At 38.2% G+C, this 15,105-nt stretch overlaps 1 protein-coding gene across 1 annotated transcript in view; it reads right to left on the minus strand.

Moving 5' to 3' along the window:
- ARMC3 (armadillo repeat containing 3) overlaps positions 1-15,105 on the minus strand; it is an 89,077-nt gene that overhangs the window by 38,406 nt on the left and 35,566 nt on the right. Inside the window, exons 8-9 of the mRNA XM_055428319.2 lie at positions 12,556-12,708; positions 12,206-12,311 (exon numbers count right to left, since the gene is read on the minus strand). Coding sequence (XP_055284294.2) covers positions 12,206-12,311; positions 12,556-12,708 — 259 coding nt within the window. The remainder of the gene's footprint in view (positions 1-12,205; positions 12,312-12,555; positions 12,709-15,105) is intronic.

Below are 15,105 nucleotides of genomic sequence, written 5' to 3' on the forward strand. Positions count from 1 at the left end.
CAATCAGTCAAGGTGCAGGGAAATCAAATGTAATTTTCTTACAAGTGACATGGAATCTTTATTGACCTATCTGTTCAATCAGGATACCTCACATCCATACATGCCACCTTCTGTCTCAAAAAGCGGAATGCCTGCCAATAATAAACTAGATGCCATCAGGAAAGAACAACTGTCTTCATTTAACATGGCTGACTTCTCTCCTGATAAAATAGGAATAATGGTCAAGGTGTTAGAACATTCATAATAAATGGCTTCTGCAGCTACCAAATGTTTCTGTTTAGCCTGGAAGTCAGTCTGTTTACATATCTGGATGTGACAGGGGCCACAATCCCAAAGTAATTAGAGATACCACGTTGTTGATTTTCTTAACTAAATAATAAGGATGCTGAAATCTCTAGTGTGACTGCACATAAGAAAAAAAAAAACAAAACTGGCCATTGCCAGGACTACCCTTAGCTCAGCAGCTCTAATGTCGATTCTTCGGAGAGACCCTGTTTGATGAGCTGTGTCATTCCTGTGATTCCTTTCACAATCCTGGTGTCATGCATGCCCCTATGATATCATGCTGTTTTGTTTAATCCATACTGTTATTGCCTCTGAAATTACCTTAAAATTACTCATGTCTTGTCTGTCTTCCTGTCCAACCTGTAAGCTTCATGAAAGCAGTTTCATGGAACCATTGTCATGTTCCCTACAGTACCCCTACAGCCTAGAGCAGTGCCTGGCACACAAAGAACACCCAAGTAACAGTGAAATAATTTACACAAGAAACCAAAATTCACAGATAATAACTTCCTTAGCCTTTGGGATAAAATAAAAGTGGTAAAGAGTGATCCCATCTATTCCTAGTGGAAATTTGTGTTCCAGGCTCCCTGGATCAAGGGTAATCACTTGGACGTGCAAAATAGAATCCAGATTCCATTTTTATTTTGTTTTTGTTTTATAGTTAAGAAAGATAAAATTTAGTGAGAGAATTGCTCAGGGAGCAAGTCAATCAACAGACACAAAATTAAAACCATGGTGATCTGACTTTTAGTTCACTACCCTTTTTTTTGCAATTATTAATATCTTAAGCTTTAAAAAATATTGTATTTTCTAGGGGGAAAAAAAAGCCAGCATCTATTTGGTTTACTTCATCATTCCTTAGGAAATGAGAAATAAGGGAGACCATTTTGGTGCACAGCATTTTGGGAAATTCTTACTAACCTTTGAATACATTTTTTTTTTTCTTCTTTCTTATTCTCTTATGAAGAGAAAACAAGGATGAGGAGGAAGTGAAGTGATAATGGGGAAAGGAACCTGGAGGGAGGAAGGAGAGGAAGGGATGGAAACTCACTTCTCCAAAGGTGCCTCCAGTCTGGTGAGATCCAGAGAGACCAAGAAGGCAGAGGGAAACATTTTGGTGGGAAGATTTGGAGAAGCTCAAACTCAGGGAGATAGTGAGCAGGAGGCAGAGAATGAAAAATCATGTGCTTTGTCTGGATGTAGTTAGCCGACTGGCTTGGCGTACAGTGTCCATCCCACCTCTGACCTTGAACAAGGACTGTGCTGCTGTTTCCTCATCTGCAGAATGGACATGATGATAAGACTCGCTACATCATAGGGAACGCTTTGAGGATTTAGCGATACATTCCAAGTACTTAGCTCATCGCCTGGCCACACATTCCAACTATCATCATCATTTTATCATTGCTATCAACATCATCATCACCACGTCACCATCATTATCACATCATTACCCACGCCTACTCAGTGAGCCACAAGGGCAGAGATTTTCCTATAATCCTGTCTCCATTTCTGGGATCATGGGAAAATAGCGTCCTATTTCCAAATTTGCATCTGTGTATGAACTTTTCCTTTTCAGACAACTTTTCAGCCAGACAGTCAAATCTCCAATCCCTGCAGGGCTGGAGCTGAAGCAATTTCCTCAAGCATCACCCCCAAGTCTTTGTTTAGGCAACAAATGAGCAATGAAGGCTGTTTTCAGAGGGATGGAAAATCATGGAAAAAAATTAATATAAAAAGTCAAGGATGAGTAAAAGTGGAATTTATGTAGGTATTAAGCACGGCATCAAATTGAGAGAGAAAAGGATCACACAATATAAAGTTATCCAAACTGTTTGATAATTTCCTCTTAAAATCACATTGGAAATTAAGCCTGAAAGAGGTACCAGCAAATTTAAAATAAGGATATGCAAATGTCAGTCTTTGCTCTCTAGGTAATAAAAGCAGGATAGATAATTTTCTAATTGAACATTTCATGGGATTCACCTAGCCTCAACTGGGAGCTAATAAAATTCAAACAGTTTGTGAAGGTTGACTAGGCATCAACTGACACAAAATGGGGATACAGAATTGACTTGTTTCATTGAAAAATCCATCTTTTCATTCTATGTATTCCTTAAAATCAGAGGTGTTGATCAATGTACAGTTAGCAGAGAAGAAATCTAGGTCCTAAGGTGGGTAGAAATAGAAAGTATCCACTCAGTAAACTTGGATGCAAATAAGGAAAGAATACTGCTTAAGTTTACCATGAAGATGCCTCCCATATATTTTATCTGTTAATTTCAGAAGGCTTTTAAGATAGTGGAGAACACTTTAAATAAGTTTTTTGAGGTATCATCCTGAACACAAAAGTTTGATACATCCTTACTACAAAATTGAACTTTCTAAAAGGAACTAGGGCTTCCCTGGCGGCTCAGAGGTTAAAGCGTCTGCCTCCAATGCGGGAAACCCGGGTTCGATCCCTGGGTCGGGAAGATCCCCTGGAGAAGGAAATGGTAACCCACTCCAGTATTCTTGCCTGGAGAATCCCATGGACGGAGAAGCCTGGTAGGCTACAGTCCACGGGGTCGCAAAGAGTCGGACACGACTGAGCGACTGAACGGAACGGAAAAGGAACTAACTCAAGTTGTCTTGGAGTATTCTCATCTTATGAGCATTCTAACTCAAAGGAGATAGCATCTGACAATAAAGTGATATCAGTAAGAATTTTAAAACCAAATAATTCCTATTATTCAAAGTCAAGAGCAAAAAATTCAGCTCTAGAGTAAGTACCATAACAACAAGATTAATTTATGTCGGTTAAGCGTACTATATTTATCCTGTCTGGTTATGTAGCACAGGTGATATTCAGCCACGAGGACAATGAATGTGTCAAAATATTTTGAAATGACTTCACCTTAAAAGGAGACAAAGACAAGCATTTATTAACACACAGTTAGCTCTAGAATAGTCTCTCTTTAAAAGCACCACAGTGCAATGCTTTCCAGATCACAGTCTTTCAATAATGTTTTTAAATATTATTTTAAACACACTGAAGAAGATTTTGGGTTAAATTGGTGTGCGTTTTCACTGAAATACAGAGCAAATCTTCCATTACCTTTTCTGCCCCTCCCCCAACATCTTCCTAAACTGCCACTAGGGGTCAGTATGAAGACACAGTTCCTCCACTGTTAGAGGAAAACGGGCTGCTGAAACATTTTCCCTGTGAAAAGCCCTAACAAAGACCATAACTGCACAGCTTTAGCGTTACCAAGTCCAGTCCATACATCACGTCTGTAACATGAGTTTGCATTTTTCCTGAGACTGCATTTTAATGTTGTAAATCACAGTGGATTATTTCTATGGTCAATATTTCTTTGATTTAAATAAAAAAGTATTGTAAATGACAAGATTACTTATTCCTAAGTGAATCGGTGTGGATTGGTCAAGAAGTATGATCTAGAACAGATGTTAAAGTTTATTTTCAAAGGGTGATGGTATGCATCTCTAGCCATCTGGGAGATATATATATATATATCTTCCTGGAGGGGAATGGCAATGTGGAAGTGAATCTTGTGATGTTTTGCCAACTTTAAGAGAGGTGTTTTGTCCCCTCCTTTGAAATGACCATCATCATTCATTGCACTACAGCCTCAAGTGCACAAGAAAATACAGTACATCCACTGCATAGGAACCTTCAAGCTGTGAACTTTCAAAGATGCACACGTATCCAGAGAAAGGAGGAAGAAGATGTAATTGAAGAGCTGAAGAGATTCACGATGCAGGAAATGGCAAGGGGTTTTTCTTTATTTGAGGAGACACTGTTAGCTTTTGAGACACAGGACCCAAATGCTGAATGGTACACAAAGCTTGCAGCAGCCGTTAGGAATGCAATCCAGTACATCAATGACAAGAGAAAAATCTACTGCCCAGACATCGCTGGATCCTTTTTTCAAGAGGGTAGATAGAATTGAATCCAGCAAGGAACCAAAACCCGGGCCGTCAGCGTCAGGCATGAATGAAACTGCAGCTCGCCCTCCGTCTCCTGTTGCTGCCGACCCTTCAGCTCTACCACCTCCCCTTCCTCCTCCAGTCAGTAACTCTTCCTGCCTGTTCACTTGATGCCAGTCCGTGTGTGCCAGCCATTGTAATGAACTCCTGTACTTTTCAAGGTGCTGTACTGAGATTAAAATTGTTTTACTTTTTGTTTATTTACGTGCTATTTGTGTGAAAAGTATTATAAACCTATTACCGTATTGTACTATATAGCCAATTGTGTTAGTTGGGTACCTAGGCTAACTTTGTTGGATTTATCAGCAAAATGAACTTATAAACAAATTGGACTTACAAATAAGCTCTTGGAACGGAACTCATTTGTATGTAGGAGACTTAACTAAAAAGTAGCACTAGTCTATACTTAAATCTGCAGAATAAATAAATTAAAATATTTGTAGAAATAAATACATAAGTACACTACCTTCCACTAACCCTATTTAATTGGGGGGGGGGGTTTAAAAAGCTTTGAAAAGTGTTTTCCAAATACTAGAGAGATTTAGCATTCTAAGAAATTATATAAGGTCAGACCCTTCCCTGACAATACTGAATGGATAGAGTTGGGTCATTGTGAAGAAATGAAGTGCTGTGTTTTCTTGATGTTTTATATGTGGCACATCTTTAAAAGATTTTCTCCACACATTACATGACTTTCTTAGGCATGTTCATGCGTGCTTGGTCACTTCAGTCATGTCCTACTCTTTGTGACCCTAGGGGCTGTAGCCCACCAGGCTCCTCTGTCCATGAGATTTTCCAGGCAAGAATAACTGGAGTGGGTTGCCTTGCCCTCCTCCAGGGGATCTTTCTGACCCAGGGATCAAACCAAGTCCCTTCTCCTTCACTGGCAGGTAGGTTCTTTACCACTAGCATGACCTGAGAGGCCCGACTTAGGCCCAGTACCCTGATAAATAATTCTACTAGATATTAAAGTGATTCAGTCACTGCTTTATTTCTGTGTTAGTAAAGAGAAATATGAATACTGGTAATACAGAATGACAGAATGAGGACATTGAAAAGTTCCCAAAGCACTCAACATGTGTAATTCGGGGGCATTCTGTCTCTTCCTGGAGTCTTTTGGGGTTCTCCCTACTCATCCCCTCATTTCCTTTGTTATGGTCCTGACCACAGGTCACATGATAGCAGGATGGTCCCTAGAGAAGAGTTGTCTCTGGTAGTGTGGAAGGCAGCAGTGGCCCAGCAGTCAATTAAAAAAAAAAATTTTTTTTTTAAAGGTAACCACTATGTATGCTGCCTTGAGTCACTGCTGTTGTGGGAAGGGCTATTAAAAACAAAAGATAGGGCTTCCTTGGTAGTCCAGTGATGAAGAATTCATCTTGCAGTGCAGGGAACACCAGTTCAGTCCTTGATCTGGGAGGACCCACATGCTGGGGCACAGCTAGGCAGTGCACCACAGCTATTGTGCCAGTGCTCTGGAGCCCGTGTTCTAGGACAAGAGAAGCCACCGCAATGAGACGCCTACACACTGCAGCTAGAGAGGAGCCCCCACTCCTCGCAACTAGAAAACCCACTCGTAGCAATGAAGACCCAGTGCAGCCATAAATACATTAAAAAGTTAAAAACAATTTTAAGACATTAAAAATAAGGAAATGGAGATAACAATTCTCCAAGATTTAAGGAAATCACCCAGTTCTTTATGGAGATACTATGAAGTAAATATGAAGAATCAAGAGTGAGTTAGTATGATCTATATATATATACAACAGAGACTTGATTGAGCATTTTCCATAGCAAAACCATAGTTTCAGCTGACCTTTCTATAAACATTAAAGTAATTGTAGTTATTACTTTTTATAATCTTATTCATGTTTTGTTTCTTAGAATAATTGTATCTTTTGAAAAATATCTAGTTGACAGTCGCATTATTTTCTGATCTTTTCATTGTTTACCAGTATACAAATCCACTTACTGTTGGCATTGGGAAATGAAAAGCACTGAACACTTCTCATTCTTGGAATAACTGAAAAACTCTAATTCTGATCAGATCCAACAGATGGCAGTGATGCTATAAATTAATAGTTTAAACTATTCTAATATAGAGAATCTGCCCCTCAGGAAATGTCAACCAAGAACGAATAGTCTCAGTGGTTATGTAAATAATATAAAACTTTGATATGACTAATTGGATTTAAGAAGTACAATGTAAATATGTAGTTTAGCTGAAATAGTACTTCTTTCAAAAATAAACAACTTCCTCCTTTCTAAAAAGTATTATAAATTGAGAATTGTCAAAAAGATTAACAATGAACCAAAAAAGGATAATGGTGTCCAAATTAACTGGATTACATTTTTAATGCTTTTTTAAAAAAATTATTTATTTGGCTGCACTGGGTCTTAGTTGTGGCATGTGGGACCTAGTTCCCCAACCAGGGATTGAACCCGGGTCACCTGTATCGAGAGCTCAGAGCCTTAGCCACTGGACCATCAGGAAAGTCCCCAGGATTACATATTTATATAAAATTAATTGTTGTTTCTCTGTTTCCACCTATTTCTTTCTATGGCGGTTGTTTTAATCTCACTTGTTACTTATTCACTTAAAAATGATTTTACTTTTTTCCTTCCTATCACTTTAAATAAGTGACTCTGGCTCTTCTTGTCCTCTTTTCCTGTACCCTCAAATAGTTATTTTTATTCTTATTCATTGCCTTTTGTCCACTTTGAGTGACCTTTGTTCTGCAGAGAATACAGAATGAAAAGTATGGCTAGAAGACTGTTAGGACTAAGTTGCTCTCCACTTTGTGAATGAAATTATGTGAAAACAAACAACACAGTACAGATGGTCGCTTTCTATTTTAAGTTATCGGCATTGGTTGATAACAGACAGACCTTCTTTCACTGTCGTTTTCCTTTTGATTGTGTTGTTGGTGTGAGCCCACTCCCCCACCCCACCCCCAAAATGCTATTATGGCATGGGGACTACTCTAGATGGTTGTTGTGTGTCAGTGAATTAAACAGACAAAGGTGCTGGGAGCTGGTCAGAGAACAGAATGAATGAGCTGTGTGTTGCTAAGAAAACGCTAAGAGCGCTGAGAAAAGGGCAGCAGGAAAGCAGGATGGAGAAGGTATGTGGGTGGTGTTCTGTGACAACAGTGGTCACCATCGGCCTTCTTGGGGTGGCATTTGGGCAGACTTGAGAGGGTGGGGAACTGCGTGGTGGGCATTCATGGAGTAGAAGAACATTCCATACAAAAAGGATGGTCACGCAAGAGGCCTAAAGCAAAACACTCCTGGGAGGTGAACAAACTTCCAGAATAACTTTATTGTCTATTTTACTCTTCATCATTTTATTCCCTGACATTGGCTTGTTTGTTTATAAGTAAAAGAGTTTGTGTTTGTTGAATTATTTTTTAAATTACACTTTCACTTATCCATAACTCAAAAACAGCTGGAGACTTCACATATCCAGAATACACATGAGAACTATCAGAAAATAAAGCAATGGCCTGTGAAGACCAAAACACCACTTAGAAACGTGGCCTCAGGTCCTCCATTATTGCTTTTATATAAAATTTGATTTTATATAAATCAGTTGCTTGGCCAGCAACTGGACAAGCACCCTAAGGGGCCTGAGTACACTACCATGGAGTGTACTTACTCATAATGATAACCACAGTGCATCCCCTCTCCCCTCCCAACTTTATGACTATACAATCAGAAATTTGGGAGGATCTTAGAAGATTTTTATTCAAATTCATTATATATTTTAAAAAACCTTTATAGAAGTAAATTTTCAAGTGTCCAGAAGACTTTATCTCAGAAGCCACATTCACAGACAATAACAACTAGATGAGATCTTTTGGTACCGATTAAAGTCATACTTATAATTAAAGTTGAAAATCTTCCACAAAGAGGTATGGGTGGTCTGGTGGTTTGTCACTGCTACCAAATTTCTCATCATCTTATTTTTATTTGTCTGTTTTTGGTTTTTAGAACTTTGACATTCATTGATTGTCATATTATTTTCTTACATTTCAATGTGTTTTCTTTTTGAAGAAAGCAAGATGTGTGCAAATCTGAATTCAGGTATTTTAGGTTATAAAGTTTTATGCATATTATAAAATTATGTTTTTAGATTATAAAAATACTTTGACTTAAAAAAAAGCATTTGTCAATTTTGCAAAAAAAGAAAAAGTCATCACAAAGTATGCTCCTCCTTCCTCCAGTTGGTTTTCTTTTTTTACTTTAGAAAATTTTGATTTACCTTCAACGTGCATAAAGGAAATTCTACCAGCATTATAGATCGTCATAACAAGCCAGTGATCATCTAATTCATGAGGTGAGTCTCCAACTCCAGAAGATGCCCCGAGTTTAAGAGTTAGAAATCCATTTTAGGCACCTTGAGATATGAGTGTAGGGGACAGGGTTACATTTTAACAACAAAACTGGAATTCTCAGCCCTTCACTGCATTAAAAAAAAAAAAAATTAGGCTACCAAATATCAAGTATCCCAACAGCTACTAAAGGTACCTGGAAGACATCAGCTCTGGGTTTTTGCTTTCTCCTCTTACTATTAATACTTAGATGTGGTGGAAAATTCCAGTTACCCAGCAGCAGAGCCAGGGACTCAGCCTTCGATCCTACGGTACATTGCTAGAAAGGGGATGAAATGGACTGTTTTCAAAAAGTGATACTGGGAACACCCATGGCGAGTTTGATATAATTTTTTAAAGGTGATTTGAGTAGGTACTACAAATAACCAATCATCTTCGTGGTCTCTTCTGTTGTAGTTAGCTTAGGAGACTGACTAGAAGGATTGACAATGGGCTTGTTTGTTTTCATTCCTTTTGATTGACGACAGAATCTTTATCAGGCCCAGTTCTCAGCATCTGGCACAAACAGGTCAAGTCTGACTCTGTATCTTTCTCAAAACCATTAATTTTCAGTATCTTTTAGCTCAAAAAGTCCAAAGTAAGAGCTACATAGGCCTCAAAAAACCCATAAAACCACTTTCATTCAGGTCCCATTTCCCTTAGCAGACATAAGTTGGAAAAAGAAATCAGAATGTACAGTACATGATAGGTTAAATAACAGCAATTAAAATTGATAAGAAAAATTAAGTTACAAAAAGTAAAATTGATTATCATAGAAGAAAAGTCCGGCACCATCTAGTCCTAATTGACCTCTCTGTGGACAAAATGGAACTATATTGGAGATAACAAAAATTGGATAAATGGAAAATTGAGAGAAAATCTGAAGGCAGCATCTTTGAGTATTACTTATCATCCTGATTGTCTAGGATGTTATATAAAACTGTGAAACGAGGTAAGCCAGGCGATCTCATCAAATCAAGACAGCTATACACTCTAGAGGCCTTTTAGAGTATTTTAGATAATACATTGGAGAAGGAAATGGCAATCCACTCCAGTACTCTTGCCTGAAAAATCCCATGGATGGAGGAGCCTGGTAGGCTGCAGTCCATGGGGTCGCTAGGAGTTGGACACGACTGAGAGACTTCACTTTCACTTTCATGTATTGGAGAAGGAAATGGCAACCCACTCCAGTGTTCTTGCCTGGAGAATCCCAGGGACGGGGAGGCCTGGTGGGCTGCCGTCTATGGGGTTGCACAGAGTCAGACACGACTGAAGTGACTTAGCAGCAGCAGCAGCAGATAATACATAAATCTAAATGCACTGGAGATTGAAGTGTTTTGGTGTCACTGATAGGATATTTGCACTGGTGGGACTATACTGCAAAAATCATTGAGTATGCTGTTTTCAAATTGCTACTTACTATGACCTGATATTCTAGACATGTGTGTGCTTTCATGCACATGATGATGCACACTGAATTTAGGAAATAATTGTGGCAAAGATTGTAGCTCTTGAAGGAACACAGTTTTGTTTTGATGCTTATGCATTTTGGCTACATTTTTATTGGGTATTGTTAGATTTTTAGTCTTTCCATCAAGGTCTTATAAAATATTTGTGTGAATAGAGAAAAAGAAAGAAAGGGTAAGAGATAGATGAAACATATGACAGGGTGGAGGAGGATTTATTTCAAATAAGGAAGGGATAATCTTAGCAGCAATGCCAGAAAACCATAATATGTGAATGCTAAAAACTGACGTAATGACATGGTCAATTTTATGGGTCAACTTGACTGGGTTAGGGGGTACCCAGAAACATTGTTTCTGAGTGTGTCTGTGAGAGTGTTTCTGGAAGAGGTCCGCATTTGAATGAATCAGTAGACTGAATGAAGATTCCTCTTTTCAATGTGGGTGGGCATCATCCAATTCATTGAGGAACTATACAGAACAAAGAGCGGGGGCTTCCCAGGTGGCTCAGTGGTAAAGAATCCACCTGCCTATATAGGAGACACAGGTTTGGTATCTGAGATGGGAAGATCCCCTGGAGGAGGAAATGGCAACCCACTCCATATTTTTGCCTGGGAAATCCCGTGGACAGAGGAGCCTGGCAGGCTACAGTCCATGGAGTCATAAAGAGTTGAATCATGACTGAGTACACACACACAGAACAGAGGAGGAAGGGTGAATTTCTTGAGATGCGGCAACCATCATCTGCTTTCCTTGGACATCAGTGCTCCTGGTTCTCACACTGGGACTGACCATCACTACCATCTTTCCTGGTTCTCCAGGTCACAGATGGCAGATCCTGAGACTTCTCAGTCATCATAAGCTCATGAACCAAATCCTATAATAAATCTCATTAAACACACACACACACACACCTTCCATTGGTTCTGTTTCTCTAGAGAACCCTAATATTCATACTATATTTAAGGAGGGTAAATAATTGTCTTTTATTCTTCTTTATTTGTTTAGATTTTTCATTGAGGTTATATTGGTTTGTAACATTATACAAGTTTCATATGTACATTATATTTCTACTTCTGTATACACTATGGTGTGCTCACCACTAAAAATTTAGTTTCCATCCATCACTGTACAGTTGATACCCTTTACCTATTTTGCATTCTCCCTGCCTCTTCCCCTCTGGTGACTACTGCTCTTTTTTTTTTTTGTATCTTCAAGTTTGTTTTTGTTTGGTTGGACTGTTCATTAATTTTGCTGGCTAGTTTTTCATATTCCCATAAGAGTGAAATCAGATAATATTTGTCTTTCTCCATCTGACTTATTTCACTCAGCATGGTATCTTCAAGGCCCATCCATCTTATTGCAAATGGCATTAATCACTTTATGAAAGTTGCCTTCTAGAAATTCTTACTGTTTTATAAGCAACCTTATCATCTGTAGAGGAAATAGCAAGCCTTTGGAGTCCAATAGATCAGGCCTTAATTTCCAGCTCCTCTATTTGAATGAATATGTGTACCCAAGAAAATTAGGGAAACCTGCAGAGCCTCTGTTTCCTCAATTAGTAGATGGATTATCTCGACAATTAAAATTTTAAATGAATATAAATTACATGCCATGGTGTTTGGAATACAGAGGACATTCCTTTTCAGCCTTTTCCCATAGGTATTTACTGAGGATATGTTGTTTTCAATGAACTTTTAAAGTGTTTCTCGATTTTATCTACTGTTTGTCCTTTTAAAAACTGATTCTTTAAATTTTTTTTCTTGATTTACCAATATTTGTAGAATGTTGTCTTTAGTATTTCTCAGCATTATCCAATTTTATTCTGGAACCTTCCACAAGGCTTAGCCTCTTACCTGCATCAAATGTCCTACCCATTTTCCCAACAAGCCCAGAAACTCAAGATTTCGTGATGTTTTTGGAAAACAGGCCTATTTGCCAACTCTTATTTTCATAAGGGTTCCTAAGGAATAACCCAACATAGAAGCATCTGAAAGGATATGTAAACTGCCTTGAAAGGCAGGAGATTACAATGAGCTCATCTTGGCCTGTTAAATATCCTGTGAGTCGGTGTTGAATGAGTCTTTTTGTACTCACTTCGCATTAGCAGGATTGCAGGTGGTCAGATTTGCCAAGGCAAGGGCAGCAGATTCCCTCACTTCTTCGTTGTCACTTTTTAGCAACTGAATTAACTGAGGGATTCCTACAGAGAAAGAAAAGTAAAATGTGACTTTACAGATATCCATATGAACTAGAATATGGCAGCCTAAGCATGTTCAATGGAGAAGGAAATGGCAACCCACCCTAGTATTCTTGCCTGGGAAATCCCATGGACAGAGAGGAGCCTCGTGGGCTACAGTCCATGGGGTCACAAAAGAGTTGGACACAAATTAGAGACTAAATAACAAAAACAACATCTTCAAAATGGCTTTTTCCAGTGTGCTTACCTTGATTATTGAAAAATTCTTTGCTGCCCGAATTCTCACACATTGCTGAAATAGCTTGGGAAGCGGCAATTTTAGTTCCATCGTTTTCAGAACCCAAAAGGCTTACAAGACATTTTTCGACTTCTAGTTCGTGAAAAAGTTTTCTATTTTCAGCTTTCATAAACCAAAAGGAGTAAAAAAAATCAGAATTTTGCTACAAAAACTGCAAATATAAAGACTTCTCCATCCAAAAATGATGGGAATTCAACCTATTTGTTAGCTTTAATCATAGTCTAAGCTAAACAAAATATATACCTATTTGACTTTTAGAACATAGTGAATATGCAAAATGAATTATGGGTATTGTATTTTTTCATATTCTTTTATATGAAATATCAATACTATGGCAGAGAAAATTCTATAAGAAGAAAGAGGCAAGTTTCAGACTTAGTAAGAACTTACTTTCACCAGTCATGTGCTGTATTCACACACGCTGTCTTCTCACAGAGCACAAAACCTGTTTATTTTAAATACAAAGCCCAATATTTGAAGAATGCCTAAGATGTACAAACCTGTGAGCTAGATGCTCAAGAGAAGAGCAGAGAAAGTAAAAATGAGTAATAAAGTGTGATTCCAAGTCTTAAGGAATTTATAATCATCTTTTTTCTTGTTACAATATATGCTGACATAGCAAAATGAAAATAATTGCTAAGTTGCCATAAACATAACATAAACATAGCACAATTCTGTCTGAAGACAAATAAAGTACCTATCATGATATTCACTCCACTATAAAACACTAAATTGAAAACCAAGGTATTCTTAATGTTCTTTTTGTTCCTCAATTTAGTTTGATTTTCTAATAAGTGACAGCCTCATTACAATACAAAAGCAAATACTACATTGAATTAAATTCAATGCAGTATTTACAGTATATAGAATATTAAACAATTTTTTTGTTTTGTATTCTATATTTAATCCTAAATAAATTACTACTTATTAAAAGCGTATACTAGGCAATATTTACATTAAATCAAGCTCATTTTTAATGCTATAATAGAAAAAAACAAGTTGGAAAAGAAACAGTTTACAAATAATTTCTTCCTAATTACAGTTTCTTAGAAAATTTTGTCATAAGTTTGATTCTCATTAATAGATTGCCAGGAGAAATATTAACAATCTCATATATCAGATGATACCACTCTAAAGGCAGAAAGTGAAGAGTAACTAAAGAGCCTCTTGATAAGGGTGAAAGATGACAGTTGAAAAAGCTGGCTTAAAATTTAACATTAAAAAAACTAAGATCTTGCCATCCGGTCCCATCGCTTCATGGCAAATAGAAGGGGAGAAAGTAGAAGCAGTGATAGATTTTATTTTCTTGGACTCCAAAACCACTGCAGATGGCAAACCTAGACAGCATATTAAAAAGCAGAGGCATCACTTGGGCGATAAAGGTCCGTATAGTCAAAGCTATAGTATTTTCAGTAGTCATTGTGAGTGTTGGACAGTTAAGAAGGCTGAGCAACAGAGAATTGATGCTTTTGAATTTTGGTGCTGGAGGAGACTCTTGAGAGTCCCTTGGACTGCAAGTCAATCCTAAAGGAATCAATCAATCAAGTCAAACCAGTCAATCCTAAAGGAAATCAACCCTGAATATTCATTGGAAGGACTGATGCTAAAGCTGAAGCTCCAGTACTTTGGCCACCTGATATGAAAAACCAACTCACTGGAAAAGAATCTAATGCTGAGAAAGACGGAAGGCAAAAGGAGAAGGGGGTAGCAGAGGGTGAGATGGTTAGATAGCATCACCAACTCAATGGACATGAATTTGAACAAACTCTGGGAGATAGGGAGATAGGGAGGATAGGGGAGCCTGGTGTGCTGTTGTCCATGGGATCACAAAGAGTCAGACACAACTTAGCAGCTGAACAATGACGACAAGTCTTTAATAAAGTCAATGTAAATGATTAAAATAGAAGGATGTGTGATATATGCTCTTAGAATGTTAACATACAAAAAAAGAATCAGTCAGTCAGTTCAGTCGCTCAGTCATGTCCAACTCTTTGCGACCCTGTGAACTGCAGCACACCAGGCCTCCCTGTCTATTACCAACTCCTGGAGTTTACCCAAACTCATATCCATCAAGTCGGTGATGCCATCCAACCATCTCATCCTCTGTCATCCCCTTCTCCTACCTTCAATCTTGCCCAGCATCAGGGTTTTTTCAAATGAGTCAATTCTTCACATCAGGTGGCCAAAGTATTGGAGTTTCAGCTTCAGCATCAGTCCTTCCAATGAACACCCAGGACTGATCCCCTTTAGGATGGACTGGTTGGATCTCCTTGCAATCCAAGGGACTCTCAAGAGTCTTCTCCAACACCACAGTTCAAAAGCATCAATTCTTTGGCGATCAGCTTTCTTCACAGTCAAACTCTCACATCCATACATGACTAATGGAAAAACCATAGCCTGGACTAGATGGACCTTTGTAGACAAAGTAATGTCTCTGCTTTTTAATATGCTGTCCAGGTTGGTCATAACTTTTCTTCCAAGGAGCAAGCATCATGGCTG

The sequence above is a fragment of the Moschus berezovskii genome, chromosome 15, assembly GCF_049115385.1.
Source record: "Moschus berezovskii isolate FMDL1 chromosome 15, NW_MosBer_1.0, whole genome shotgun sequence".
Lineage (NCBI taxonomy): Eukaryota > Metazoa > Chordata > Mammalia > Artiodactyla > Moschidae > Moschus > Moschus berezovskii.